Source organism: Ambystoma mexicanum, chromosome 8 (genome assembly GCF_040938575.1).
Source record: "Ambystoma mexicanum isolate Mex_15411 chromosome 8, UKY_AmexF1_1, whole genome shotgun sequence".
Lineage (NCBI taxonomy): Eukaryota > Metazoa > Chordata > Amphibia > Caudata > Ambystomatidae > Ambystoma > Ambystoma mexicanum.
In genome coordinates, this window is record NC_090929.1 from 5,205,710 (window position 1) to 5,230,971 (window position 25,262).

Genomic DNA, 25,262 nt, shown 5'->3' on the forward strand with positions numbered 1-25,262 from the left:
TCACTGCTCCCCAGCCCCGGCTCACAGAACTCCTGCAACCGACCTAGACCAATAGGGACTTCGAGTGAAGTGGCAGTCCCTAAGCAGGACTGCATTTACTGTGGGGTCGACCGCACCATGGCCCCCTAACATCAGAGGTGGGGCTTAACCCACTCTTTGTAACTTCCCGTGATCCTAACTCCTCTGGGGCAGGGAAAACCGGCCCAGATTGATTCACGGCCAGTAATTCCGGGCCAGTAATTCAATCTGAAAAAGAGTGGGAGGATCAGATGGGCAACAGGAAGCAGGATTTTGTGGGCTGTTTGCCTGAAGTTGGAGGAGGAGGTGACAGACCAAGGGACCAGGAGGAAGGATGGTGGGTTGGATCATGGAGGTGATTTTTGGATGGATAAGGTGAGGTATTGGTTGGTGAGAGCAAGTGATACTGAGTGTGCATGCAAGGTGAGTGAGAGTGCCAGAGGGAGTATAGGATGTGAATGCAAAGCTATGTTGATTGTGTAAGAAGTGAGAATGTGAGGTGGTAGTGGTGGTAGTGTGGGAGAGGGAAATGGAACATTGAAGGGTGGAGGCAGGTGAGGGAGCGAGGTGGACGCTGAAGGGGCAGAGGAGGAAGGCATGGAATAGAAGGAAAGACGTGGGGGGAGTTGGACAAAGGACAGTAGGGAGAGGGGAACCTCAGACAGAAAGGAGAAGGAGCACTTGGGTGCAATAGCAAGAAGATTGAGGCGGTCAGTGTGTCGACTAACCTCATTGATCATTTACAGCCTGTCTAGGCAGTCCCTGGGCTAGTTTAGGTGGATAAGGCACTTGTATTTGCCTTTCCTTCATAGTTTAGGTGGATAAGGCACTTGTATTTGCCTTTCCTTCATGACAAAGGCAGAAGAGCACTTGGACAGTAGAGAGAAACTGGCAGTATATACTAACTTGGGTAATGATGATGCCTGGGTTAGGCAGGAATTGCTGCTTTACGGTTAGGGAGCGAGAGGCGGCCTAGCGCCCTGCTAAAAAAAAGCAGTAAAAAACTCTTGAACCTTCTCTGCGAGTGCGACATGTGACATTAGTAAAAATCTAGTTTAACTCTTTTATATAGATTTATTTTGTACTCCACCCTAGTAATGTATGCAGAGTGAAAGGTTCATTTTTAACATAAAGCTCTTCACATCAGATACTAATAATATTACAGCCTACTAGTCTCGGGTCTTAAGTCTATGCCCACAGTGATGAATCATGCAAAGTCCTCACAAAAACTCTACCTTGCGTCTCCTCCGAGGTGGCCAGGTAAAAGGCAGACGCTTCCAGATCCTAACTCTGGGGGCCAGTGTTAGCTGGGAGGATCACCTGTGAGGAGAAGGACCCCAGGGAAATGAGAGGACTTTGTGGGATGAGATGCAGTATTTGTCTTTGTCAAGGAAGGGAATATCTGTAATGCCGAAATATGTAATGGCTTGTCAGAGAGTTTTTGTTTTCCCAAACTGACTCTCGGAACAGAGATGAAGATAACCACAAGCAGATATGTTTTGAAAGTCAGAAAAACCCTACTAAAATCATGGACACTTTTATAAACATAAAAGCCCTGATGAGTCTCAGAGAAATAAGGAAGAAGTCTTTCAATGTATCAGTTTAATTCCTGAAAAACCATACTCTTCTGAAGTCCAATAATAATGGGAATACTCATGGTACTTTGAGGAATAAGGTGAAAAATTAACATGATCATTTCATCAAGAAAGGGGAATTCTATATTATGGCTCACAAGTCCCAAAAATCCCTACGTTCTGGGACGAATAAGACTGCAGAGGTACCGGACTGCGGGTTGCAGTCAAATTAGGAATAATGACCCACACCTGAGGAGGACTGGGAGGAATAAAAAGCCCCCTCCGGTGCAGGCCATAGGAAGGAGCAGCAGTAGAAGGTGGGGTAGTTTTCCTACCTCCAAATGGCAGAAGCAGAGGTTGTGTGGGAGCAGTGACGCCCGGACCACACTGATGTGTATGGTTGATGCTGGTCAGGAGAGGGTCCTGATTGCTCCAGACTATAATTGCAGAGCTAGCTCTCCCTCTGAGGAACGCAGCTGCAGAGGTCGCCCAGCGAAACATGCACATTTTTATAACTTTCCTGCTTGTTTTGCAAGCACCGGTGGTAGGCGAGCACTGATGTGTTGTGGGGAAAGTGAAACGGATGATCTGGAGGCAGCGAGGTAAACTGATGCGCACGCCAGACCCGATGAGTTCACTTTTGGATAGTGACCCTGGAATGCTCGTATCCATCTGCTGGCCAAGTCCAGGGGCCTCAAGTATAATAAAGTGATGAGCAAAGTGAAACAAATGAAATAATTATTTTGAATACCAAACCAAGAGAAAACAAGTTAATTCTCATTTGAACAACCATGCTGATTTAAAAGGGCACAGATGGCAACATAAGAATTTGATTGCCATAACGGAAGCATGCGATTGTGGGGCATAACGAGCCAGCAACAAAAAGGGCCAACATCTATGCTAGAAAATATAAACACTCCAAGCCAAAAGAGAAATCTACCAAAGCAATTCAAGAACCATAATTGCAAAAGCCAAAAGAAGAGTCTTTTCAATGTTGATAGACATGATTGCCCAAATGAAAAGGAGGTTAAGAGAAAAGGACTTAAACCTACATTACCAAAGCCTAAGAAGCGTGAAATTGAAAGTGAAACTGCATCAGCGGAGGGTTAGTGGAAAAGGGAAGAAACCAGAGTGGCAGAAAGACGTTCAGAGGGAGGGGAGCATAACCTGCAGAGAATATTATATGCTATTTATAACACGCCTATACACAAGTGTTTCAAGAATGTGGCATCCACATGGATGTAACAGACAGCATCAGTGTGGTTCTTGTTTCCCTTGAAGTGGTTTTTATATTTGAAGTTGTGGAGCAAAATACATTGTTAATTTGTTTTGTTTGAGTTCAAACTTTACCACCGAAGTACTGACAAGTAGTAGTTTACTCTGGCCTGGCAGGTGAGTACACCAGGTCAAAGATTGTTTTGGTAGTTGGACCTGTTCTGGCAGGAGAGGGCACCAAAGCAGTGCACATTGTCTTGATAAGCCTGGCAGGTGAGTGGACCAGGAGGAAGCCTTTGAAGTACAGTGGTATAGTTAAGTCTTGAAGTTGAAGAACCACCATGTTTTGTTTGTTAATGCTGCTGAAGTCTTTAATATTGTCAAACAAATGGTTTTGTGAACTGGTGCAGAATATCCTGACACAGACCTTTTTGTTGAAACCAATGAAGTAAGGAAATATTCAGAGTTTGCTGAACAGTAGTTATTTCAAGAACTTTGTTTCATCAAATTAGAACTGTATTATTAAATTGGAACCGAGATACTGGATTTCCTTAACCTTTTTGGAACTGTTAAACACAATCCTACTTGAATCTGGGGAAGAGTAATTCATCTGGATTAGGCGAAACAGTTAATGTGATGTGAATGTAACTGTTATATTTGTTGATGTTCAACTGTCATGTAATTCCTTATTGATTTGTTGATTGTAGAAGTGTGAGGGGCAGATGTTTTTTTTGGTTTATTTTAGGTGGGGAAATCCTAGTCGGGGTAGGGATAGTGAGGCGTTTGGCAAACCTTTTTTGAGTAAATAAATTGGCATCTTTGGAAAAACCTTCACAAAGTTGTCCGCCTAACATTTCTGAGCCCTCACAGCACCCCCACACTTGGCTTTGAATGTTCACTGCATTAACATTGGAAGTATGTAACATTTTCATAGACCTGTTATCACCCCATTTCACATTACTAGGCTACTGGCAACGTTTGACAATACACCAGCGCCACTTTTTACCCCATGTGCTTTGAAATCCATGATGCTCTAAAGCAGTCATGCATAGTGTCATAGGGGGAGGCAGGCAGTGGGCGAAGGCAGGGATTTTTAGGCAGTAGGAGCGAGCTTTGGGAATGTAGCAAGGCGTGCATAGCAGTGACTAGGCTGAGGTGGGGTACATGGGGGTAATAAGGAGATACAATGAGGTCTGAGGATAGTGGGTGGAGACGTGTTGGAGTAGTGAGCGCGCAGGATGGGGAGACGCAAGGAAGTACAGTGGGTACAGGATGGAAATATGAGCAATGTGTGAGGGTTAATAGTGAGGAATAAGTAGGGGTTTGAAGGGAGGGGAATGGTGAAGTCGGGTCAAGAAATCCTGTTTCAAGGGACTATATAGCCATCGAAAAATTATTTGCCATCTCAATTCTACACATGCGCACCATTCCTTACTCGCCAAGAGTCACATCTCTCTAGCCAGTGGCTAAGTGGCGACTGTAAAGTTTGCACCGCAGTAAAGTGAATGGCGAGATAAAGAGGAATTGTTTAGATGCAGGGGAGGGGGGACCCAGGGAATATTGAGGGAGAAGGGAACTGAGATAGTGGCTCATGGACGGTAATGGAGATATATAGCGGAATTGTGAGGGGGGCATGAAAATGTGACCTGTAGAATAGTGAGGAGCTGGGGGAACAGAGTAAACTGGTCTCATAAGAGTTTGATGTAGAGTATTTGTCTCCCTATTATAAAGTTGGGAGTCAAAAGTAATTCTTCATAAAGGGGTTGCATCTAGGAATTCATGCACATTAAGAGGTACAGTTCAGAATCTGGCAATACTAATAGTAGACATCCTTCCTGTGGCACTGCTCTGCTGGTGGCACTGATCCACCTGCATCTGTGCTGATGGAGTAGAGTCCTGTGGGTACTTATTTTCCTTTTTTGTCAGGAGTATTTCCTTGTTTTTAGGGTGTAAAAGTGGTGCCAGTTATCTGTAGGCCTGGGAGTGAATGAGGAGTGGGGTGGGAATGAAAGATGAGGGAGGGGGTAATGAGTTGGTGTGAGCTGCTGGCATGGTGAATTGGTGTGAGCTGCTGGCATGGTGTGGAGTGGGAATGAAAGATGAGGGAGGCGGTAATGAGTTGGTGTTAGCTGCTGGCACGGTGTGGGGTGGGAATGAAAGATGAGGGAGGGGGTAATGAGTTGGTGTTAGCTGCTGGCATGGTGGGGGGGTGGGAATGAAAGATAATGGATGGGGTAATGAGTTGGTGTTAGCTACTGGCATGGTGTGGGGGTGGGAATGAAAGATAAGGGAGGGGGGTAATGAGTCAGTGTTAGCTGCTGGTGTGGTGTGGGGTGGGAATGAAAGATGAGGGAGGGGGTAATGAGTCAGTGTTAGCTGCTGGCATGGTGTGGGGGTGGGAATGAAAGACAAGGGGGGGTAATGAGTCAGTGTTAGCTGCTGGTGTGGTGTGGGGTGGGAATGAAAGATAAGGGAGGGGGGTAATGAGTTGGTGTTAGCTACTGGCATGGTGTGGGGTGGGAATTAAAGATGAGGGGGGTAATGAGTTGGTGTTAGCTGCTGGCATGGCGCGGGGTGGGAATGAAAGATAAGGAAGGGGTAATGAGTTGGTGTTAGCTGCTGGCATGGTGTGGGGTGGTAATGAAAGATGAGGGAGGAGGGTAATGAGTTGGTGTTACCTGCTGGCATGGTGTGGGTGGGAATGAAAGACAAGGGGGTGTAATGAGTTGGTGTTAGCTGCTGGCATGGTGTGGGGTGGGAATGAAAGATGAGGGGGGTAATGAGTCGGTGTTAGCTGCTGGCATGGTGTGGGTGGGAATGAAAGACAAGGGGGGGTAATGAGTTGGTGTTAGCTGCTGGCATGGTGTGGGGTGGGAATGAAAGATGAGGGAGGGGGGTAATGAGTAGGTGTTAGCTGCTGGCATGGTGTGGGGTGGGAATGAAAGATGAGGGAGGGGGTAATGAGTAGGTGTTAGCTGCTGGCATGGTGTGGGGTGGGAATGAAAGATGAGGGGGGTAATGAGTTGGTGTTAGCTGCTGGCATGGTGTGGGGGTGGGAATGAAAGATAAGGGAGGGGGGGTAATGAGTTGGTGTTAGCTGCTGGCATGGTGTGGGGTGGGAATGAAAGATGAGGGGGTAATGAGTCGGTGTTAGCTGCTGGCACGGTGAGAGGCAGGAAGTGGACATGGGGCACATCAGCGGCATGATGGGAGCAGGACTTAGATAATGGGGGCGCATCATGATGGATAGTGAGGCAATGTGGGGTAATGGGAGAAGATCTCGGTTGGGATCATGGTAAAAGGGTTCCTGGGGCCTGTTGTGTGAGGGGATGATGGAGACGGGTGTTGTGGGTCGATGCAGGTACTTTTGATCTGGGTGGGATCCACATGCACACGTGTCTTGCGGGACTGTTATTCATGGGAATGTACAGCTCTATATGTTGCTGATGCCCTCTGCTTGCAGTTTACAGAGCTGAGCATCCTGTAGGTGGCTTATTGGCCAGAGTCTATGGAGTACATTGGAGCAACCTCCCCCTTGTTTGGCCATCACTGTTCAGGCCACTGCTTTATAGCTATAAACGACAGGGTAACGTCATCATTTTGCAGCCCTTCAGTTCTGTGGGACTCTGGTGAGGGCCACTGTGTGCATATTTTCTCTAACCTTTTTTTCTTATTTCTAGGCCACAGGGACGGATCAGCTCGTTGGAGCAGGCCTGGTGGCCTTCAGCTCTGTCCTTTTCACTTACTACACTCTATGGATCATCATTCTGGTACGCTCTCTGATCTCTTATGCGTTCAGCTGCTCCAGTATTGCCTGTCGCTTTTGTTCTGCTAAGTGTTCATAGAATCATTGCTTGTTTTTTTTTTTTTCTTCTCAATTCCTGTACAGCAGAGAGCTCTCCCTGGCCAGTCCTGTGCTTTATGTTCTGCATTTGGTATTCATTTTTCCCCCTGGATCTTGATTTCTGTGCCTTGTTGTTGACTGGGTACATTTTTGTTTTTGGTCCTCCCTTTTATCCTTGGTGACAAGCAGGAACCGGCCTGTACTTCTACGGCAAAGCCGCATATATATTCGGCTTGATCGTTCTCCCCCTGTGTTGCTTTCCTTTGTCTCTAAAACCATTTTTTGGAGTCTTTTAAACCTGTCCCTGTGCTATGCTGCAGCGATTTTTAAGAAGCCGGAGCAGGTTTCACTGTAGTGCTGTTCAAATGCATAGACTTTATTTCTGGCGTATGGCCTGCATAAGAAAGCCGCACCCACTCGCAATCGCGCTCCGTTTCTGCTTATAACCTGGCATTCACTCTGTGGCCATTCTTAGCCACCAGGGAAGCAGGAGTAGAGTGCGTTTAGTTCTCATGTAAGGCATTTGATATTCGGATGGCCCCTTATATGTGTTTCTGCAGTGATCCTTGCTGCTCCCAGTGAGTTGGGCGTCTTGAAAGTCGTGTTGTGTAAAAACATTTTTGATCCACGGGTCTCCAGTGACATCTTTTAACTGCTTTCATGTCTGTGCACTGGGTAAGGTGCCCCTTTAATGTTCGAGCCTTTTGTAGATTCGGGACGCTTTTTCATACAGAAAGTATGGTCAGATGTCCACATCCGATATCTAGTTAAACCTCTCATCTTCTCTCCAAATCTCTAGTTTTCGGACCAGTAGCAGTGTTCTAGATTGCCCCCAATAATTTACTGGGTGCCTCCCTTTTCCTGACCACCCTCATCCTGTGCACCAAGTGTGCCTCTGCCTCTTTCTTCCCTTCGGATTCTCGACACCTTTTTTTAAATATTTCCTTAGGGCTACCCTCAAACCCAGTCTTCTTTCTTTTTTTCCTTCTCCTGCATCTTTCTTTTTTTTAGAGAACAAAAGAGCTATCTAGTGAGGATAGCTACGTCCCCTGCACAATTTCTGAAAGGCCAGAGACGGCCTAATGGAGATTAAGTATAAAGTTTTTGTAATTATGATCACTTAGAGTCTCATGAATGCAGTTTCAATAAAGAGTTCAATAATAGATTTGTGTTTATAAAAAACAATGTTTGCTTTTTATGTGTTTCTTGGTTGGCCCAACGCGTTTCGAGTTATGTACACTCTTCATCAGGGGCGGCATATTCAACAATTAAAGTCTACAAAAAGAAAGATTATATACACCAATATATTAGTATTTGTTTGGAGCAACTATTGTGAATCAATATAACATCAAATTTGAGAAATCATGATAGCCATTTGAAAGGCACTAATGTCTTTTTTGTAACAAAACATCCTGACATCTGTTTAGTGACCCCATAGTAACTCCTCATGAGAGCAGCGGATACTGATGTGGAGCGGTATTTCATTGTATGAGCGTTTGGATTTAATGTTATGAGGTTTCTACACACATTTTTTAATTTATATATATGCCACTAGTGACCTAGTAAGTCATACCCTTGCGCTCAATGCGGGGTAAAATGTATTGAATTTGGTGAAAAGTATGGTGCACGAATTAAAGATTATGTGCATGTTAAAAAGAATTAAAAGGCATATTTGTGAATAGAAAGTCGTAATCTTACCAAAAGATTCAAAATAAAGCATAAGCTGCTGGATTTAACAGTTGAAAACTGCTGGAGGAACTCCAGACGTTTTACCAGGTAAGGGATGTAGGCGTCTTAAATACAAGTATCTTCCAATCTACAAAAGAGGATTGTAGGTCAAAGGAATTAGTATGCTAAAAGTATCTGGGCGCAAGCCAAATAGAGTCGGCTAAAAAGAGTACTTACTAGATCCTCACCGGCAAGTAGAGAAGCGGTCAGGAACCGCGACTGAATGAACTTGTAGATACACGGACGTGTATTTATACCAATCGCGGTTATGACGTAATTCGCGCATGCGTCAGCGGCGTCAGACTATGTTGTGACGTCACCCGCACATGCGCGAATGGACGTAAACAATACCAAGACGGATGTAAGTGCGGAAATTATATATTGAATAGAATGGGGGTTCTTTAAATACAAAAGTACGGGTAATGCCGTTTGTGAAAAGCATAAGGGCAGATGGAGAAGTAGTTCACTAGGGGGAACCGGGTTACAATGGGTTATAGATGTACCCCTGTTTGTTTATCTGAATACATTTGTGTGACCAGCCAAAATGGCTGCTCCATAGCGGTATTTGGGGTACCACGCTCAGTAAATAGTGGAGTGGACAGGTGCTTTAGGGTATAGATAATAACTACGAGAAGTGGATATAGGTAGTGTATCTAATAGTGTCTAGTGCACTATGCTACAGTGAAATAAGGTATTCCAAACTCTCAACTTGTTCTTTATTCAAACCAATACATACAGATGTTTTTGAAGTGTACAGATGATAAATATAGTTACTGACCCAACAAGGGTTGTGGGTGTACATTCTAATGCCAACTAGTGGCCAACATGGACACAAAATGCAAGCATTATGAAAGATAAATCTCAGACATGTTCAATGTAAAGTCAAAAGAATTATGAAGTTACTAACCCAGACACAATCTTGGGTGTACATTCTTAGTGCATCAACTGGCAAGCATAAAATACTAGTATTACATCTCAGCAGAGGATGCTTGTACAAGTTGAATCATAGAGATGTTGTAATGTACTAACTTGCTTGAAGTAAAAATTGGTATAAGTGGCCTGACCCTTAGGGTACATGTATGGGGTGCGGAAACCCATAGTGACACATTGTTATGTCTAAGAAAATTCTAATGTGAATCCAGTATGTAAAATGTGATATGAATTATAGAAATGGCCCTAAGTAGTAATCCTCATTGATCCCAAGGGGGGTCATAGCATCCAGTTTGTTTATCCAAAAGAGTTCTCTTTGTGCCAGGAGTTTTGGAAGATTACCACCTCGGCTTAGTGGTCGTAAAACTTCCAATACCACAAATCTCATTTGTGAAACATTATGTTTCTTGTCTCTGAAGTTTCTGTAAACTGGGGATTTGAAGTTTTTCGTCCTGATACAGGATTTGTGCTCTGTTCACCTGTCTTTAACTTTCCTGGTCGTCTTGACAACATAGTATATGCCGCATGGGCAGCGGATGGCATGAATTGCATTTTTCGTATCACATGTTGCACGGTGTCTTAGCATGATCTTTTTGCCATTGTGGGGATGTCTGATGTCGCCTTTTATCACGTTGTTACAATGTTGGCAGTGTAGAAGGGCAAAAGTGCCTGTTTTTTGTTTGCTAAGAGTCGTCTGGGGTGATGGTTTGGGTTTTTCAGCTTTTATCAATTGGTCTCTCAAGTTCTTTCCTCTTTTATAAGCCATCATGGAGGATCCGGGAATAATTCAGTGAGTGTACTGTCAGATTTGATTAGGTCCCAATTTTTGTATATAATTCTATTGATCTGGAAACTTTGACTTGAGTATCTCAATGTGTGGATAAGCCCTTTTTCATTTCTTTTGGGGTTACCTTCCAGTAGTGTGTTTCTTTCTTCAGTTTCCGTGCATGCTATCGCTCTGTCTACCACTTCGGGTGGAAATCCTGTGTCGAGGAACTTTTCTTCATTGTGTTATATTCTACATGAAGTGTGTCTGTTTGTGAAGTTATTCTCTTCAGCCTTAGTAGTTGGCTGTATGGTAAATTTTCCTTCAGATGTTTGGGATGGTGGCTTGTATGATGGAGACAGCTATTCACATCCGTAGGTTTTCTGTATATTTTCGTTTTCACTGTGTTGCCTGTTAATTACACCGTTACATCCAAACAATTCACGTGTGGCTTGCCAATTTCAATGGTAAATCCTATTTTCGGATTGCATGTATTGAGAAAGTTCCAAAAATTGAGCAGTTCTGTTTCAGTGCCCATCGATATCCCAAAAATGTCATCGATGTATCTCTGCCAGCATTTAATCTTGTTCTTCCAAAGTGGATTATCCAATACGTGAGTTTTTTTCATAATGATACATAAAAATGTTCGTATAGGATGGGGCCACAGAGGACCTCATGGAAGTTCCGGAAATTTGTAGGTAGAATTGGCCGTTGTGTCTAAAATAGTTATTGTAAAGTATGATGTCAAGTAATTCCAGTGCAAAGATTTTTTGAATATCAACTTGTCTGTGTTAATTAGAACCATTCTAGAGCCTCAATGCCTTCAGAGTGTGGAATGGAAGTATATAAACTGTTGACGTCCATAGTGAACAGTATCCAGTTGTCCTCTGTAAGTTGTAGTGTTTGTAGAATTTTCAAGAAGTGAGTCATATCTTTGAGGTAGGTTGTTGTAGCTTGTATCAGTGGCTGAAGGGCTGTGTTGAGATATATAGCAAGAGGTTGAAAAATGCTTTCCGTCCCAGCAACAATAGGGCGAAATGGTGGATCCTGGAGATTTTTGTGTATCTTAGGCAACCCGTAAAATACTGGGGTTATTGGATATTTCTGGATCAAAAATTCAGCAGTTTTTTCTGATATCCAATCCATTGTTCGTGCTTTATCCACAGTCGTTTTGATGATGTTTATAATCCCAAGAATTGGATCGCTGTCTAGTGGTGTGTAACTCCGAGTGTCTTTCAAAAGTTTGGAACAGCCTAGATCATAGAGGGTGGTGTCCATCAAAACCAGGGCACCACCTTTATCTGCTTGTTTTAAGGTTAGACTACTGTCTTCAGCCAGTTGTTAAGTTTCAGTTGGTGTTTGCGAATATTCAGTTTTTTAGGTGGGAAGTATTTCAGTCTTTTGAGGTCTTTGGTAGTTTTTTGTTTTAAATAGATTGATCAATGGGTGATTAACCTGGGGATAGAAGTTGCTTTTGTTTTTCATTTCTAGGTATCTTGATTTAGTCTTAAATTGCATGTTATCCTCTGTGTTGTTAAAGAATACCTTAAGTTCCATCTTCCTTATAAGCTTAAAAAGATTGATTTCTTCTTCAAAGAAGGAAGTGGAGTTAGTTGGTATGAACGAGATTCCCAGATTAAGTGTGTCCATTTGTGCCAAAGTAAGAGGTTTAGAGGAGATGTTGATGACAAGGTTATCTTTTATTTCTTTTTCTGGCGTAGTTTTCATCTGTCCTCGACTTGCTTTCCGTTTCCTTAAAGAATTTTATGAGTCGCAATTCCCCCCCCCCTCCCAGGCAACCAACAGGAGCAGAAAATCATACAGAAAGCAGTGAAGTAACCAGTGGCGAACTTGAAGAGATACCTCGCACTGGATCGACTTCCAACAGAGTTGTGATCACGACACCCGATTTACCTGAAGGGACAACCGGCAGACCAACAGTTGTAACTCCACAAATTCCTTTTTTAGGAAACGGAAAGCAAGACGAGGACCGAAGAAAACTACGCCAGAAAAAGAAATCAAAGATAACCTTGTCATCAACATCTCCTCTTACTTTGGCACAAATGGACACACTTAATCTGGGAATCTCGTTCATACCAACTAACTCCACTTCCTTCTTTGAAGAAGAAATCAATCTTTTTAAGCTTATAAGGAAGATGGAACTTAAGGTATTCTTTAGCAACATAGAGGATAACATGCAACCTAAGACTAAATCAAGATACCTAGAAATGAAAAACAAAAGCAACTTCTATCCCCAGGCTAATCACCCATTGATCAATCTATTTAAACAAAAAAACTACCAAAGACCTCAAAAGACTGAAATACTTTCCACCTAAAAAACAGAATATTTGCAAACACCAACTGAAACGTATCAAACAACTGGCTGAAGACAGTAGCCTAACCTTAAAACAAGCAGATAAAGGTGGTGCCCTGGTTTTGATGGACACCACCCTCTATGATCCAGACTGTTCCAAACTTTTGAAAGACACTCAGACCTGCACACCACTAGACAGTGATCCAATTCTTGGGGAATACAAACATCATCAAAACTACTGTGGATAAAGCACTAACAATGGATTGGATATCAGAAAAAACAGCTGAATTTTTGATCCAGAAATATCCAATAACCCCGGTATTTTACGGCTTGCCCAAGATGCACACATCTCCAGGATCCACCATTTCGCCCTATTCTTGCTGGGACGGAAAGCATTTTTCAACCTCTTGCTATATATCTCGACACAGCACTTCAGCCACTGATACAAGCTACAACAACCTACCTCAAAGATACGACTCACTTCTTGACAATTCTACACTACAACTTACAGAGGACAACTTGATACTGTTCACTATGGACGTCAACAGTTTATGTACTTCCATTCCACACTCTGAAGGCATTGAGGCTCTAGAATGGTTCTTATTTACACAGACAAGTTGATATTCAAAACATCTTTGCACTGGAATTACTTAACATCATACTTAACGATAACTATTTTAGACACACCGGCCAATTCTACCTACAAATTTCCGGAACTTCCATGAGGTCCTCTGTGGCCCCATCCTATACGAAAATTATGTATCATTATGAAAAAAACTCACGTATTGGATAATCCACTTTGGAAGAACAAGATTAAATGCTGGCAGAGATACATCAATGACATTTTTGGGATATCGATGGGCACTGAAACAGAACTGCTCAATTTTTGGAACTTTCTCAATACATGAAATCCGAAAAATAATTTACCATTGAAATTGGCAAGCCACGCGTGAATTTTTTGGATGTAACGGTGTAATTAACAGGCACCACAGTGAAAACGAAAATATACAGAAAACCTACAAATGTGAATAGCTGTCTCCATCATACAAGCCACCATCCCAAACATCTGAAGGAAAATTTACCATACAGCAAGCTACTAAGGCTGAAGAGAATATCTTCAGAAACAGACACCCTTCATGTAGAATACACCACAATGAAGAAAAGGTTCCTCGACAGAGGATTTACACCCGAAGTGGTAGACGGAGCGATAGCACGCACGGAAACTCGAGAAAGAAACGCACTACTGGAAGGTAACCCCAAAAGAAATGAAAAAGGGCTTCTCCACACATTGAGATACTCAAGTCAAAGTTTCCAGATCAAAAGAATTATATACAAAAATTGGGACCTAATCAAATCTGACAGTTTGCTCACTGAATTATTCCCGGATCCTCCCACGATGCCTTATAAAAGAGGAAAGAACTTGAGAGACCAATTGATAAAAGCTGAAAAACCCAAACCATCACCCCAGACGACTCTTAGCAAACAAAAAACAGGCACTTTTGCCCGTCTACACTGCCAACATTGTAACAACGTGATAAAGGCGACAACATCAGCCATCCCCACAATGGCAAAAAGATCATGCTAAGACACCGTGCAACATGTGATACGAAAAATGCAATTCATGCCATCCGCTGCCCATGCGGCATATACTATGTTGTCAAGACGACCAGGAAAGTTAAAGACAGGTGGCCAGAGCACAAATCCTGTATCCGGACGAAAAACTGCAAATCCCCAGTTTACAGACACTTCCGAGACAAGAAACAAAATGTTTCACAAATGAGATTTGTGGTATTGGAAGTTTTACGACCACTAAGCCGAGGTGGTAATCTTCCAAAACTCCTGGCACAAAGAGAACTCTTTTGGATAAACAAACTGGATGCTATGACCCCCCTTGGGGATCAATGAGGATTACTACTTAGGGCCATTTCTATAATTCATATCACATTTTACATACTGGATTCACATTAGAATTTTCTTAGACATAACAATGTGTCACTATGGGTTCCCGCACCCCATACATGTACCCTAAGGGTCAGACCACTTATACCAATTTTCACTTCAAGCAAGTTAGTACATTACAACATCTCTATGATTCAACTTGTACAAGCATCCTCTGCTGAGATGTAATACTAGTATTTTATGCTTGCCAGTTGATGCACTAAGAATGTACACCCAAGATTGTGTCTGGGTTAGTAACTTCATAATTCTTTTGACTTTACATTGAACATGTCTGAGATTTATCTTTCATAATGCTTGCATTTTGTGTCCATGTTGGCCACTAGTTGGCATTAGAATGTACACCCACAACCCTTGTTGGGTCAGTAACTATATTTATCATCTGTACACTTCAAAAACATCTGCATGTATTGGTTTGAATCGAGAACAAGTTGAGAGTTTGGAATACCTTATTTCACTGTAGCATAGTGCACTAGACGCTTCTAGATACACTACCTATATCCACTTCTCGTGGTTTTATTATCTATACCCTAAAGCACCTGTCCACTCCACTATTTACTGAGCGTGGTACCCCAAATACCGCTATGGAGCAGCCATTTTGGCTGGTCACACAAATGTATTCAGATAAACGAACAGGGGTACATCTATACCCCATTGTAACCCAGTTCCCCCTAGTGAACTACTTCTCCATCTGCCCTTATGCTTTTCACAAACGGCATTACCCGTACTTTTGTATTTAAAGAACCCCCCCTTTTTATTTTTTTAATTTATTTATTTTTGTAAGCATTCTATTCAATATATAATTTCAGCACTTAGATCCGTCTTGGTATTGTTTACGTCCATTCGTGCATGCGCGAGTGACGTCACGGCATAGTCTGACACATGCGCGAATGACGTCATAACCGTGATTGGTATAGATACACGGCCGTGTATCTACAAGTTCATTCAGTCGCGGTTCCTGACCGCATCTGGACGTTTCTCTACTTGCCGGTGAGGATCTAGTAAGTACTTTTTTTAGCCAACTCTATTTGGCTTGCGCCCAGATACTTTTCGCATACTAATTCCTTTGACCTACAATCCTCTTTTGTAGATTGGAAGATACTTGTATTTAAGACGCCTATATCCCTTACCTGGTAAAACGTCTGGAGTTCTCCAGCAGTTTTCAACTGTTATATCCAGCAGCTTATGCTTCATTTTGAATCTTTTGGTAAGATTGCGACTTTCTATTCACATATATGCCTTTTTATTCTTTTTAACATGCACATAATCTTTAATTCGTGCACCATACTTTTCACCAAATGCAATACATTTTACCCCGCATTGAGCGCAAGGGTATGACTTACTAGGTTACTAGTGGCATATATATAAATTAAAAAATGTGTGTAGAAACCTCATAACATTAAATCCAAACGCTCATACAATGGAATACCGCCCCACATCAGTATCCGCTGCTCTCATGATGAGTTACTATGGGGCCACTAAACAGATGTCAGGATGTTTTGTTACAAAAAAGACATTAGTGCCTTTCAATTGGCTATCATGATTTCTCAAATTTGATGTTATATTGATTCACAATAGTTGCTCCAAACAAATACTAATATATTGGTGTATATAATCTTTCTTTTTGTAGACTTTAATTGTTGAATATGCCGCCCCTGATGAAGAGTGTACACAACTCGAAACGCGTTGGGCCTACCAAGATACAAATAAAAAGCAAACATTGTTTTTTATAAACACAAATCTATTATTGAACTCTTTATTGAAACTGCATTCATGAGACTCTAAGTGATCATAATTACTTAAACCGTTATACTTAATCTCCATTAGGCCGTCTCTGGCCTTTCAGACAGTGTGCAGGGGACGTAGCTATCCTCACTGGATACCTCTTTTGTTCTCTGTATGTATCCAGCCTAGATACCAAGGCTGTGTTTTTCTCCCCCGCACCTTGAACAATTTAACATAATGCTTATTTTTCTGTTTACCCTTCATTGAACTATACTTACTTTGGTGTGCAAGTGTATTTACCCGTTATCTTTCTTTTTTCAACCACCCTTGGGTTCTTCCCCTCATGCCCTTTAAAGCCTCCCCCCCTCCCCCCCAAATACTTCTTGGCCCTCTCACCCTTTTTCCAGGCCACCACTCCTCCTCCCTATACCCGCTCATACCATATTTTTACTGTCCCACACCCACTTGTCTGCCCACAACTCCGGGATTCCATCTTCTTTCTTTCCCACATCTGGTTCCCTTCCTGTTTCTCCCCTCCCCCCCCCCCCCCTGGCTGCAGGGTTTTCTCCCCCTTTTCCTGCTGTTGCTCCCCTCTGGGTATCTCCCTTGATTTCTTTCTTGTCGGGCCTTCCCCTCCCTCCTATAGTGATTCTGCTTCCCTGACTTCCTAATGTTAATGTTATTTCTGGTTCCCTTGCAGCCATTCATTGATGCCGATCACGTGATCCACAAATATTTTCTGCCACGGGAGTATTCGGTGATTATTCCTCTTGTGGCAGGCCTCTTGCTGGTGTTCTTCGTAGGTAAGTACCGTTCTGCGAGTTAGATGGTTATTTTATCCTGCGTTTCTCAGCATTTCTCCCAGTGCCATGTCTGATGCCTCCTGCAGTTAAAAGCAGTACATGGGAAAGTTGGCTGTTCTGTAAAAATAGACATACTTTCTGAATGTACTAGTTGTGTTCATGTAACCATACATATAATTTCTTGCATAACTAACCTACAGTCACAGATGTCACAAAAGCCACTCTCTTACAGTTCAGTTTTTTTTTTTTTTTTTTTTATTGGCATTTTAGGGGCCGTGGGACATCCCTTTCTTTCTCTCGTCTTCTGTGGCATGTCTTCCCAAACGGAGGCGCCCATAATTCCTTTAGTGTTACTGATCGGTAACCCCCATGTCTAATCTCGGACTTCTCTAATGGTGCCTTCCTGAAAATTACCTCTGGACTTCCTGGCTTTCCCTTCTCCAAAGGTTAGCGTTCTGAAGGGAGTTTGGATAGTGCCTTTCACTCCCTCTGTGGTCTTCAGGTTACTTCTCTCACACCCACTCACCTCTATACTTTCTACCGCTCCCCTCCGGCTTCCTCCTCCTGCCAGCACCCCTTCCCATAGATGTTCCCCCCCTTAGATATTATTTCCCCACACACTTCATTTTCTTACTATCCTATCTTCCACCACTAGAAGCCCTCCAGCCTCTTTTCCTTGGCAGCTGGGGAGCAGGTGTAAGTAGATCTAGGTCACCTGGCCTAAGCCCCGCCCACCTTCTTAGCCCTGCTCTTCCTTCCTACTCTTAACTCATGGATAAGGGCGTCTCTCGCCCGGTCGTCCAAGGGCAGTCAAAGAAAAGGGCTATTGCTGTTTGGACCTGTTCAGACCAGGAGGATCCAGGGTCCAACCCCCTGCTAAGACCGCAGGTAAGCATGCACCAACATGTGTTTACACCCTCTGTCCCAACAGGCCATCCTCACCCTCTCTGGTCCCCCTGTGTTGTTCCCTTGTGCACCCCCCCCTTCCTGCACACAGGAGTCTGTCCTGATACATTCTGGTTTCACCGTCTTGTGGCCAATGCTGGATTTGACTTTTATGAACTTCATTCATTCACGGTGCGTCACCCTTTCTCAACTCTCATGCTGGACTTCCTTTGCGTTCCATCTTCATCTTGTATCCTGGCTTGCAACTTTGTGTTACTACTGACTTCTGCAATTGTATTCGCTCTCCTCTCTTGCTTCTCCACTCTTTTTGACTGCTTACTCTGTTCTCTTCTCCCCTCCCCTCTCCCTTTTCCTATCTCCTCCCCTTCTATGCACTTACTCTATCAGAATTGTCCCTGGACCTACTATGATAGCAACCTCATCTGTCGCTCCCCTATCCCCTTACTGTTGCCCCCTCCCCCCCCTCCCTCCAGCACTATCTGAAACGTTGTCAGGCCTAGTACGATAGTCAATTGTTTTGTTCCTCCCCTCCCTTTCTGCACCCGTCTCCCTCACCTTTTGTTTTCCTCCAGCTCTACCAGAAAAGTCGTCGGGCCTAGTATGGTAGTCTCCTGTCCACTATCTGGAATGTTGTCAGGCCGAGTACGATAGTTAATTTCACATCCTTACTGTTCATGGCCTGTAAGAATGTCGTATTTTTCCTTGTTCCCTTCCTTGCCTTGAAGCGCTTTGAAACTCATTGTGTATAGGCGCTATATAAATAAACTCATATCACGCCCACTACTATTACTCGCCTCCACTCCAGTGCTATTCTTCTCCACTCCTCCTACATCCACTCACTACTTAACTCTCTTCCACTCCCACTGCTGCTCTCCTCCACTACCACTCTTCCAATCCCATTAATCACTCTCCTCGAATCCCATTACTACCACTCTCTTCCACTAACACTCCACTTCACCACTACCACGCTCTTCCACACCTGTTACTGTTTTCCTCTGCCCCCGCCACTACCGCTCTCCTCTGCCCCCTACACAAACTTGTACTCGCTTGCCACACACACACATTCCACAACCTCTTTCACTCCAAAGCAAACGCATCACCTGCTGCTCAAATCTCTTCCACGACTCACTGTTTCCTGCTCGTGTCTTGGTTCTCCAACTCCTGACCTCACCCTGATAACCCACGCTTCCTGTTTCCTGCTCTTATCCCTCCTGCTCTGTTGGGATTGGACAGCTTGCCCTGACCAAGTGGGCCCTGTCTTCCCCTCCCAGGACATGTATACATGAGGGAAACGCATAATTGTCTCGCTAAGCCCCACTCCATTTCTCTGCGTGGGCTTGACGAATGTCATTGGTAGCAGCCTGAAAGTCTGAAGTTTATGCCCGTGTGTTGGATCCCTTTCTTGGTAAGTGGCGCTTCTCCCCCTTTTCATCTCTGGTGGTCTAGGGGACCTGTAACTGGTCACGAGATCTCACCTGCCGGTTTCTCGACCCTAGCTGAGAAGGACTCTTGCACGCCTTTTCACATCTACATAGAATGCATGTACAGAACATGGAGGCAATGCCTTGGTGGGATGCTTTTACAATATTCAATATTGTGCTAGAGGACATCAGCTGATGGGGGAGGGAGGGTGGGGAAGTGCAAAATGAGATACAGTCCGGTGGCTAGTGAGGAGGAAATGCACATAGATAAATAAGATGCACATAAAGGACCTTGTGCCATAATCTTCATCTGAGCATTATACATGTCTACATGTGTGGCACAGTATGCAGCGAGTCCACCGGCCACAATTAATGTGTAGACCTCTACTTTCACTCTCACCTATATTATAGGTGGAGAGGTACAGGGATGTGTGGAGTATTCCCCACCTCCCCCTATTACAAAGATGACATAGAAGAGTCGAAGTAGAAGGCAACAAAGTAAATGTGTTTGATAGAGTTGCGTCACATAGTACAGCATTGAGCGGTAGGGTGGGGGCCAGTTTGGGGACTCGAGTTGCGTCACATAGTAGAGCATTGAGCGGTAGGGTGGGGGCCAGTTTGGGGAATCCTGTAGAATTGTGTGGCAATGTTGAGAAGTAGGGTGGGGGCAGTTCAGCAGGAGATGCCCCTTGTCCAGCATGTGAAGTTGTACTGTTGAGCTGAATTTGATGGTTGTTGAGAGGGATGGGAAGCATGCTATTGGAAGGGGCGGTTGGTGGGGCAGTAGTGAACTGGCAGTGGGGATAGTGAATAGTAGAGACGTAGTCAGCAAGTTGTTGGTGGGGAGGCACTGATGGATTTGAGGAGTAGGAGCAGGGACTTGAAGAAAGCAGTTTTTCATGCACAGCCACGCAGCATGGAGTTTGCAATTGAGCAGCTTGCAAGGACATAGTTTGAGGTAGACATCCGGGTTTTAGCTAAGTGGTTTGCGTGGTGGAGGCAGGTCTTCCTCTTTTAATTCAGACTGTTGATCCTGGCACCTGTGGCAGTGTTTATAAACTCCTAGAGGTTCAGCCCGCTGTTGGAAGACCTCAAGATTGTGAGCTTTGGGTGATGGAGTGAGGTCGTCAGTAGGGAAGGGTATGGGAGTGTGTGGTTGGCATTATTGATGTCTTGGATGGAGTCTAGCATCAGGAAGCAAAGAGCCATCCAGTGTTGCATGGCTACGGGGCAGCGATGATGCGTCCACAGCTGGCCTGGTGAAGGATGGGATCTAGTTCTCGCCAGCCAACGGATGCTACGCGTTTACTCTGAGAGGATGTGTAGAGGGGACGGAGCAGTGCTCTTACGATGGCTCCTTGAAGGGCACCCACTGGAAAGGTTGTGGGAGAGGAAGTGTTAGAGGAGTAGCAGTCGGAACATTAAAAGAGGTGAGATTAGGGAAGCAGGCGCACATGATTGTCTCCCGACGGTGAAGCTGGCGCATCTCAATCCCATGTGGCCTCCCAGGCTTTGAAGGGACCCGGACTGGCTTTCCAGAGAGGCGCCTTAGGCTCCCTTAAAACTCTGCCACCCCGTTGCTGCTACGTTTGTGCTTATAAAATCCCAAAGGCAAATGCAAACATCCATGATGGTAATGACTTTTTTTTATGGGTTGGAGAACAGGAGAAAATGCAATGTTAAAGGGAAGAAAGCAGAGCACTAGACGTGCAGCATCCTTTGAGAAGGAGAGGGTGAGAAGCTGATGGTGGTGGCGTGGCCATGGGAAAGCGGGACACCAGAGTAACCGGAGGAGCCAACAAAGCAAAGGGCACAGAACCCTGCTCGAACAGAAGCCCCAGAGACATTGTCCCAGAGAATTCAAGGTAACGGGGAGAATGGGAAATCCAGGAGCTTGCCCGAGGAATCGTTATGGGACTGTTCATGCTCTTTCCAGTAAGTGGCAAGAACACAGCATGGACAGTATGAACGTGGAAGGATGATGGTGAGAGAAACCCAAATACAATAAATATTGAGAGAGCAACGAAGACTGTAAGACCTAGACACAAAGGCCTGGGGAGAAAGACAAAGTGCTATATATGTCAAAAGACAAATACTATCAACTAGTAAGAGAATTCTGTAAGGAGAAAGAATGCTATGAATTAAGAAGAGGAAACCCCCAAAAGGGAGAATTGTAGAATCTGGGTATCGCTGCCCTGGGAAAAGGGGAAAGTGCCCCTTTATTGGAAAAGGAAAGAGGGGACTCAAAGTTACAACACACACATCAGAATATTCGTCTAAGTTCAAAGAAACCACATTTTGAGAATGAAGAAAAGTCTCTTAAAATCTTGAGTTACATGCACTCATCAAAGAAGTCACAAAAGACAATTTAAAAATCACCTATTAAGAAGAACCAGAAAGAAGACACATTTGCAAGAAACGAGGCCCAGGAGAAGGGAATAGTTCTCCTGTTTTTAATTGTTAGAATAGTGGTAGGGTCAGTTAGGGTTAGTTTTGGACTTTGGACCTATTCTTTGGAAATTTACAGATGACTAACGAGCACCTTAGTTTGCTAGGTAGGGAACACCCCATAGCAACGGGGAAAGTTAGGCCTTACACTTATTCTTTAAAAAAAATCCATCTTTGAAATGTCCTTGGTGTGTCCTCGTCTTTCTTCTGACCCATCACACTGGAAATGTGACATTAAGCATGTTCAGAGTAGGGTTTAGACCATAAATATTTAGCATCAACTTAATATATATCCTGAAAAGTTAAATCGTGTTGAACAGTTGAAAAGAAAATGTCCTATGCACTCAGCAAGCGATTGCATTCTTTTAACTCTAGCAAACGTCGCACAAAAGAATTGCACATTAGTGATCCGCTTCCACAATCGTTCCCTCTTTTGTGGCTTACGACCGCCTATGTGCTTTTCTGATGCCCAGTGCACATGCTTTGCTTGTAGTGCAGGCCTCTTCAAACATGGCTGAATTTACCTTTATTCATCCGAGCTGACTTCCCATTTCCTGTCCTGCTCACCTAGGATTGATCCCCCTCAAGGCTCATCTGGACCTACCGGGCAAATGCCGGCCCGCCCCCAAGGCCCGAGATGTAAGGCCCCTGTCTGCTCCCTGTCCACTACTGTAACGGTGCCCCTTCCCCCACGCCCTCTTGCTGCCAGTGATGTTCCACAGTGCCTCCCCTTCTCACATACATGAGTTGCCTTTTGTTTGATTTTGTCTACACTGCTTCCCCTTCAGCACTCTCCTTCTCCCCCCTCCCTCACCTAGATTTAACCATTGCAGGAGTTTGTATTGATTCACTATGGTTCTCCCATCACCGTTGCTTGGATTTGACTCTTATGGACTGGTTGATTTATGGTGCTTCACCCTTCTAATCTCCGATGCTGTAGTTTCCCCGCATCTTGTACTCCTGGTGGCCCTGAATCATGCTGTGCCCATCTTCATCTTGTCCTGACTTGCATTTTCTGTTCACTTGCAACTTTGTGTTTTACTACGGACTTCTGCAACTGTATTCCCTCTCCCCACTTGCTTCTCCACTCTTGTCACTGCTTTACTCGCTGTTCTCTTCTCCCTCTCCCCTTATTTTTTTTAAAGGGATTTACTTTATCAAAATCGTCCTTGGACTTAGTATTTTAGCTACCATGGTTGTCTCCTCTTCCTTCCCTTACTGGCTTTTTCCTCCCCTCCCCCTCCAGCACTATCTGAAATTCCATCAGGCCTAGTACGGTAGTCGCTTGTCTGTTTGTTCCTTCCCACTCTCACCCTCCCTCCCTACCTTCCTTATCTGTGTCCAACTCTTGCACTATCTGAAATGTCACTAGGCCGGGTCCGATTTCACATTCTTACTGTTCATGGCCTTGTAAGAATGTCATTGTATTTTCCTTTGTTCCTTCCCTTGTCACGAAGCGCTTCGAAACACATAGTTTATTTATATAGCGTGCATACACAATCATATCACAAGCCATGACTGTTGGCCCATGCCATTCTAGAGATCACCAGAGAACGTATTGCCGGAAGATGCACTCTGATGATGTTGAGCTCGGGGCGCAGATAGAAGTGGCTCCAATTGATTACAGAAACGCATCAAGCAAAGCGATCCAAATGTTTGAGCTAAATTCCTGGGGAGGGTTGGGCATTCTTCAGTGACAATAGAGGCCGCACACCAGCTCAGCTGCCCTTCTTGACCAAAACGAATGTTTGCGTCATTCTAACACATTGACTGTGGGTCAGGATAAATTGGGCTATGTGTAGGGTGGGCTGAGTTGGACTTTAACTTTAAATGGCTTTCACTGTTCCTATCAGACACTGCATTAATTTGTTCTGCAAAGTGGTCCAAACCCACCATCCGTTAACAAGATACAAATCTCAAACCTGAAACCTCCAACACTGTTCTCTGTCCATATGAGCTTTCTCGGCAGTGCCCTGTTGGTGCTGTGGAACTCACCAGTGCGAGCTTCCTTGGGCAGTGTCTCGTCCGTGCTGTAGGATTCGTGCAGCAGGTTTCCTTCAGTGGTGCCCCTTGGGTGCCACGAGACAGTCTCTGGATGTGTTATGTCTTTCTTTGGGGTTTCAGCAACCTGAGCTTCCTCGGTCAGTGTCCTGTGCGTGCTGCGGCACCACTGCAGTGTCAGTGCTATGAGGGGTTCTTTGCTCGGAGGGATTTCACTGAATCCCATTTCACCAAATTTGTGATTATACTGCAAATACATTTGGGGGGAGGCCACCCCCTCCCCCTTACCGCCACCTCCCTAAATACGTTGACCCCCCCCCCCCCCTATATACTGTCAGTAAGATGATGTCTTGGCTGAAAACAGCCGTTGTCTAAACATATGTATTGGACATACCGGACACACAACTGTTGACTGTATATATGTATATTTTCCTTGCTTTCCTTCACTATTACTGTGTATATGCCATGTATATATTTTATTGTCTGCAACTAAGCTTCGCAAATTCCTGTATCTGCTGCGCCTTGTTACCCTAGGGTATTCCGGCGCATTAAAAATAATAACCAAACAAACAAAATGCAGTGAAATCCGTTTGGTGAAAGTGACCTGCGAGGAAAAGGGACAGTTCCCTAGGACGCTTATACAGTTGCTTAGTGAACTTGTTATGCTTGTGTTGCACGGAGTAAGGGTGGATTCCTATATCACTCTCTTTGCTGGAAGATGTCGTTCAGATGCTTTTTCTGTTTATGTTTAGGACTCTTCATACTGTTTGTGATGTGGAAGAGCAGAACCCAGAAGAAGACGGATTAAAGGAGAAAGTGGAGTGGCCAGACCTGAAGAAGCATTTTACCTGAAGGGCATAGTTCCAGCAGCGAGGCCTCCTTGGACACTCCTGGCATCCTGTGAGCTGGAGGACCTCCAAGTAGTCGCCTAAAATGTTCCTTGCCTGCTACTGAACCATCGCATTGGAAGCCCCTTCACAGCCACCAGAGATGATGAAACGGATATGCTATCTGGTTCCTCTAGGTGGGATTTTCTACACAGGTGCGACGATGGGAGTTTGACAATAAGTTGTGTTGCTGCAGTTTTGTGTAGATTACCTCTTCTGTCCTGTTGGTAATGCCCAGCAGCGGTTGGTAGAGGAGTGACTAACTACCAGTCCTTCCCTGCTAACGTATCCTTTGATACGCCCTCCACTCTTGCTGGTTGCTCACATCCAACCATCTTTCCTCTAAACTTGAAGCGGCTGCTGATGGTCACTTTGCCAAATGTACAGATCTTCTCAGAACCCTTTCTAGATACTTTTGTAAATAAAGAAAAGTAGCGAATAACATCTACCTTTGACTTGCCCTGATGTCTGCAACTCTGGGTAGTACTCTACATGTGTTTGCCTGAGCTGCTGATTTAATGCTTGTGTATACAGAAGCAGATGTTTGGAGTTGTCTCATAGGGGTGGGGTGTCGGAGGTAAGTGGGGTGATTGTGCTTCTGGGGCAAAAACATGGTGAGGGGTCTCTTGTGGAGGAAGAGGCGAGGAAGCTTGAACTTGTGGGTGTCAGGCAGAGTGGGGGGGGGGTCCTCTTGGGTGGTCGGGCAAAGAGGGCGTTGGGGCTCTT

At 44.4% G+C, this 25,262-nt stretch overlaps 1 protein-coding gene across 1 annotated transcript in view; it reads left to right on the forward strand.

Annotated features, from left to right (window-relative positions):
• DPM2 (dolichyl-phosphate mannosyltransferase subunit 2, regulatory) overlaps positions 1 to 24,980 on the forward strand; it is a 47,662-nt gene extending 22,682 nt beyond the window's left edge. The window contains exons 2-4 of the mRNA XM_069609105.1: positions 6,488 to 6,577; positions 16,771 to 16,873; positions 24,402 to 24,980. Coding sequence (XP_069465206.1) covers positions 6,488 to 6,577; positions 16,771 to 16,873; positions 24,402 to 24,457 — 249 coding nt within the window. The 3' untranslated portion in view covers positions 24,458 to 24,980. The remainder of the gene's footprint in view (positions 1 to 6,487; positions 6,578 to 16,770; positions 16,874 to 24,401) is intronic.
• Positions 24,981 to 25,262: the final 282 nt, after the last annotated feature.